Below are 6,575 nucleotides of genomic sequence, written 5' to 3' on the forward strand. Positions count from 1 at the left end.
TGGAGCAACTAAGCCCACGCACTGCAACTACTGAGCCTGTGTTCTAGAGCCCGCAAGCCACAACTACTGAAGCCCGCTCGCCTAGAGCCCATGCTCTGCAACAAGAGAAGCCACCATGATGAGAAGTGCATGCACTGCAACGAAGAGTGGCCCCCACTCTCTGCAACTAGAGAAAGCCCGCGCATGACAACGAAGACCCAATGCAGCCAAAATTAATTAATTAATTAATTAATTATTAAAAAAAAAAGAATCAAAATAAAATAAAATAAAAATTAAAAAAAAAAAAACAACCCAAATCTTTAAATAAGCCATGGTTCAAAGAAGAAATCACAAGGGAATTAGATAATAAAGTTTTGAACTGAATGAAAATGAAAACCCAACATATCAAAATTTTGGGAATGTAACTGAAGCAGTACTTAGAGGGGTAATATCAATACATCATAACCAATTGTGTTTATTCCAGGAATGTAAGCCTGGTTTGATATTTTAAAATCAATTATATTTTACCATAATAACATAATAAAGGAGAAAAAATTTTACCTATGAATGTAGAAAGTGAATTTGACAAAATTCAGCACCTATTCCTGATAAAAACTTCCAGCAGTTTAGGAAGGGGAAGAAACTTCCTCTGGCTCTTAAATAGTGTGTACAAAAACCAAAACAAACAAACAAAAACAACAAAAAACACTCCTGAGAGAAATTTTAAAAGATTTAAATAAATGAGGTGATATACCATGTACATGGATTGCAGGTCTCAATATTGTAAACATGTCAATTCTCCCCAAACTAATCCATAGATTCCCTATAATCCCAAATAAATTCCCAGCAGCTTTTATAGCGAAGTTAATAGTTGATTCTGAAATTAATATGGAAATGCAAAGGAATTATATAGTCAAAGCAATTTTGAAGAAGAGTAACAAGTATGGTGACTCACATTATCTGGTTTCGAAATTTACTCTAAAATTAGTTTCAAAGATTATTATAGATCATATCGATCTAGGAAACACAAAAGAGTCCAGAAAAAAAACCACACATGTATGATAAATTGATTTTCAACAAAATTATCAAGAAATTCAATGGGGGAAAGGATAGTCTTTCCAGTAAGTTAATAGTGCTAAATTAACTGAATATACATGTGGAAAAAAATGAACCTTGACCTTTATTTCATGCCATATACAAAACTAAATTTGGAATGGATCATAGGTGTAACTGAAAGAGCTAAGAGTATAAATCATCTAAATGAAACTATAGGAGAAAATCTTTGTGACTTTGGGATAGGCAAAAATATCTTAGAGATGACACAAAAGCACTAATCATAAAACTAATAAAAAGATAAATTGCATTTCATCAAAATGAAAACTTCTGCTCTTTGAAATGTAACATGAAGAAAATAAAAAGTCAAACTCCAGACTGGGAGAAAAGATTCTTTCTATATATAATTGACAAATAACTAGTATCTATAATATGTTTTATAAATAGCACTCTTACAACTAAATACTAAGAAGAAAAACAACTCAGTATAATCTGGGAGAAATATTTGAAGACACTTCACCAAAGAATATAAATGAACAGCAACTAAGCACATGAAAATATTCTCACCTTCATTAATCATTAGGAAACTACAAATGATAACCACAATGGGATACCACTTTACACCGACTAGAATGGCTAAAATTAAGAGTGACAATTGTTGACCCATCGCTCCGGGGGAGGCCCTTCGAGCCCTCCTTGCTGACACTATGCTCCAGTTCCTGCTTGGATTTACTCTTGGAAACGTGGTGGGAATGTATCTGGCTCAGAACTATGACATACCAAACTTGTCTAAAAAACCTGAAGAAATTAAAAAGGACGTGGACGCCAAGAAGAAACCCCCTAGTTCATGAGGCCGACTCCAGCACTGCCTCCTGGATAAACTGATTCTACTGTTCTTGAGGGCCTCCTTCACCATCTGAACCAAAAGCTTTTGTTTTCATCTCCAGCCTCAGCAATTTTCTTCTTTGCTAGACCCTGCATTGCCTTACAGCACAAATGGGGCCACAAGTTAAGAACAACCCTCACTTTTCCAACATCCTCACTTCTTCCCTTCCTCCTTCCAGCCACTTGGGAGGTCCTGAGAATGGAATTATGGTGCTAGATTAGTAAATATGACCTTTAATTAATAGTCTCTCTTTTATTCTTTGGGATTTCTGCTACCGTTTTCAAAAGAAAAATTGATGAGTTTTGTATAGCTGATGAGATATAAATAATGCTGATTTCACAGTCTAGCAATTATATTGGGTGTTTAAACCTTTGGTACTAAATTATGTTGTTTCAAAGTAGTAATTAAAATGAAAATCTAGAAGCTAGTTTCTGGTGAATTATCCACTAATTTTATATTGTTGTCAGGAAGCTCCATAGTTGCTAATTTAACCAATAAATCAATTTGCTATTCATTAACCAAGAAACTCTGTTCTGAAAACCCTATCAGGAACTAGGAAATTTACAAGTATTTAAAGTAATGGCCTTTGTTCTCAGTAGAATTCATAGTCTAGTATGCATGTTTTTTTTTAATGATGCATTTGATCTGGCTCTATTCTCTCGTAAGAATCATACTTATTTTATGGGATTACAGGCACATTTATCATTACATGGTAGATAAGTGAGAAGTTGTCTATAAAGGAAATTTTATGCCTTTTTACATTTAAAAAAATCTATTTACGTTATAACTTTATAGTGATTTTCATAAGAAGACTTTGGTTTTTCTTCTGCAACCATAAATTACTCTTGTAATTTTTCAAGTGTATAATCAGTCCATAATTTTTTTTAATTGAAAACAAATTTTAAATACATAACTTTCCCCCTGGGTCAATACAAAGTGATTTGCGTTGTCCCCCAGCTCCTAGTTCCTCTCCCTGGAGTCAGGCACTCGCTAGTTTCCTGTATCCTTTTGCAAAAGATTTTGTGCTTGAACAAACACACGTACGTGGGGGTTTTTATACAAATGATAACAAACTGTATACAGTGTTTTCCCCAGTGGAGGTCATTCCATATTAGTAGGTAAGGAACAAAGAACCTCTTTCCTTTTTTGGCTACATAAGGTTCTACTGAATGAATATACCATAATTTATTTAATCTGCTCCTGAGGAATGTTTAGGTTGTTTCCTATCTGTTGCTATTAGAGTGATAACCTTACACCTAATGTTATTATACATATCTGTGCAGGGGGATAGCTCCAAGCTAAAGTCCTGGAAGTGTAATTTGCAGTAAATATAAATAAGGGCCCATTTCATTGGGTGTTTTGTTCTAGAGGGCTTGTTGGGCAGCTTCACTGATGATGCCATTTCTGAAGACATTTTAGCAGAATTAGTAAACTGGAAGAATGGTTTAGAGACCTTTTTTTCAGACAGTGATGCCACTGATACTAAATGTGATTATAAAATGAAGTGATTCTACTTCTCTTTGAAAACCTGGATCTTTCATACATGGAGATAAGTTTTGTCCCTGTCAGGTTGTACTGGTGCGTGAGACAGGTTAGGATCATATTATGGTTTGGCTTCTCCCTTGCAGTGTGATCAGGGGCAAGCAGCTTATTTTTCTGAAACTGTTGTGTTCTCTTTAAGATGTGGATACAATACCTACCTCATAGGGCTTCCATGAGAAACAGTTGAAATAATGTATGTGATGTGTAGCAGTGTAGCACAGTGCTTTGCAAATTGTCCAATAAATAGTAGATTTTAGTCAAAAAAAAAAAAAAAGAGTGACAATTGTTAACAAGGATGTGCAACAGCCAGGAATTTCATATGTTGTTGATGGGCATATATAATATGGTATAACCACTTTGGAAATGTCTTCTACTTTCTCATAACGTTAAACTTATGCCTACCATATGACCCAGCCATTCTGCTCGTAGGTATTTATCCAGCAGAAATAAAAACATACGTCTACAAAATGACTTATGCTCCAATTTTAACGGCAGTTTTATTCATATGCCCACAACTTGAAATGACTCAAAGATCTATCACAGATAAATGGATAAATAGATTGTAGTGTATCTGTACAATGAAATATTACTTATAATAAAAAGCAAAAAACTCCTGATACACACAAAAAATGGATAAATCTCCAAAACATGCTGAATGAAAGAACTGACAGAAAATAATACGCTATGATTTCATTTATGTGAAATTATGGAACAGCCAAACTAATCTTTAATGAGGGAAATCTGATCAGTGGTTGCTTAGTGACGTGGATTTGTGTGTGGGGGGGAAGGTATGATTGACTGCAAAAGGGGAAGGAAGGAGAGGTTTGGAGGGGTTTGGAGGTTTGGAGGAGGTATTGGAGGGGGACAGTGATGTAAATGTTCTTATTGTAAAAGTGGTGGTAGTTAAATAGGTATATACATTTGTCAAAATTCATTGAACTGTACAGTTAAAATTAATGCTTTTAATTTTTCATAAACTATGTTAAAATAAAGTTGATTTAGAAGGAGGAAAATCCACGCAATGACAAAACAGAAATCACTGCTCTGTTTTCAAACGATACCTATTCTCTTATAGTTTTGGCAATGGCTACCTAGGGTACAGGTTTCTCCTTTCTTACTCTCAGGTAGAGCATCATTAAAGAGGAGACAGCCCCAAGGGGAAAGTCTGAGGACTTTCTATTCTTACTGACAACATATGTATGCTATAACATATTGTATAGATTATGGATATTCTTAAGAAAGGAAATTAAGATTATTTTATAGAGAAATAATCTATCAAGAAATTGTCAACCACTCAACACCTATTAGAATGTCGTAAATTGAGAACACTGACAACACAAAATGCTGGTGAGATTGTGGAGCAGCAGTAACTCTCATCCAGTTTTAGTGGGAATACAAAATGGTACAGCAGCACTGGAAGACAGTTTAGCTGTTTCTTGCAAAACTAACATATTCTTACCATATGATCTACCAATTGCATTACTTGGTATTTACTCAAATGAATTGCAAACTCCTATCCACACAAAAACCCGAACATGAATGTTTACATCAACTTTATTCATAACGCCCCAAAATTGGAAGCAACCAAGATGTCCTTCATTAGGTGAATGGATAAATAAACTGTAGTAGTACATCCAGACAATGGAATATTGTTTAGTGCCTAAAATCAAATGAGCTGTGAGGTATTAAAGACATGGTGTAACCTTAGATACATATTATTAAGGAAAGAAGTGACTCTGAGAAGGCTATACACTGTATGATTTTAACTATATGATATTCTAGAAAAACAGAACTATGGAGATAGTAAAAGGGTCAGTGGTTGCCAGGTGTCATGGGAAGAAGGAGAGATGAGTACTTGGAACACAGAAGATTCTTAGGGTAGTACAACTACTCTGTAAGAAATTATGATTGTGTATATATGCCATTATATATTTGTCAAACCCCATAGGATGTACAAGAGTGAACCCTAACTATGGACTCTGGGTGATAAGGATGTGTCAATGTAGGTTCAACAATTGTAACAAATGTACCACTCTAGTGTGGAATGTTGCTAATGGGTGAAGCTATCCATGTGTAGGATTATGGGATATATGGGAAATCTCTTACCTTCCACTCAATTTTTCTGTGAATGTAAAACTGCCTTAATAATGAAGTATTAAAAATAAACTATTATTATAACAGTCTTATCCTTTTTTGTTTCAGATCTGGAATATTTGTAGGTAAATAATTTCTCCCTTTTAAGATGTTTACATAATACAGAATCTTGACCTAAAATGCTTTCTTAATAAAGTTATTTCTATCTTTATTTTGGTGCTAGAGATGTATATGCACAGATTTATAGCATCACTAATAATTAATGGCAAAATTCTCCACTCATGCACATTATTTTTTTGGTAACTGAAAATTAGCTTTTGGCCCTCTACTGTACTACTCTTGTATCAAGCACCTGTCTGCTGCCTACCACATTGCTGGCATTACTTGTCTTGCCTCCTCTAAAGGATGCCTCCATTACTAAAAGTGTTGTGTTATAGGATACTGTTCTACATTTGGACTTACTAAGGCCTTTATATATTTGCCTAGTATTTATTTATTTAATTTTTGGCTGTGTTGGGTCTTCATTGCTGTGCGCAGTCTTTCTCTAGTTGCAGAGAGCAGGGGCTGCTCTTCGTTGTGGTGCGCAGGCTTCTCATTGCAGTGCTTTCTCTTGTTGCGGAACATGGGCTCTAGGCACGCGGGCTTCAGTAGTTGTGGCATGCGGGCTCAGTAGTTGTGGCTTGTGGGCTCTTGAGCACAGGCTCAGTAGTTGTGGCGCATGGGCTTAGTTGCTCTGTGGCATGTGGGATCTTCCTGGACCAGGGCTTGAACCCGTGTCTCCTGCATTGGCAGGCGGATACTTAACCACTGCACCACCAAGGAAGTCCTTGCCTAGTATTTAAACACTTGGTCCCAGACTCAGAGTAGTTATGTTATAATTTGTATCATGAGTCTTCTTACTCCTCATTTTTTTCTAGAATTCTTGCCATTAGTTAATAAAGGCAACTAAAATGACTCCTTTAGTCATATTTTTAATTGATTTGTTAGAACCCACCCCAGGGAAACTATATTTTCCCTGACA

At 35.5% G+C, this 6,575-nt stretch overlaps 1 protein-coding gene across 1 annotated transcript; it reads left to right on the forward strand.

The window, feature by feature from the left end:
- Nucleotides 1–1,720: 1,720 nt before the first annotated feature.
- Nucleotides 1,721–2,137, forward strand: LOC132357650 (short transmembrane mitochondrial protein 1-like). Its single transcript, XM_059911297.1, has one exon. The coding sequence runs from the start codon at nucleotides 1,740–1,742 to the stop codon at nucleotides 1,881–1,883; it is 144 nt and encodes a 47-aa protein (XP_059767280.1). The 5' UTR covers nucleotides 1,721–1,739; the 3' UTR covers nucleotides 1,884–2,137.
- Nucleotides 2,138–6,575: the final 4,438 nt, after the last annotated feature.

The sequence above is a fragment of the Balaenoptera ricei genome, chromosome X (assembly GCF_028023285.1).
Source record: "Balaenoptera ricei isolate mBalRic1 chromosome X, mBalRic1.hap2, whole genome shotgun sequence".
Classification (NCBI taxonomy): Eukaryota; Metazoa; Chordata; class Mammalia; order Artiodactyla; family Balaenopteridae; genus Balaenoptera; species Balaenoptera ricei.

Coding starts and splice junctions, on each gene's coding strand:
- LOC132357650 (XM_059911297.1), top strand. CDS start 1,740: ATGCTCCAGTTCCTGCTTGGATTTACTCTTGGAAACGTGGTGGGAATG.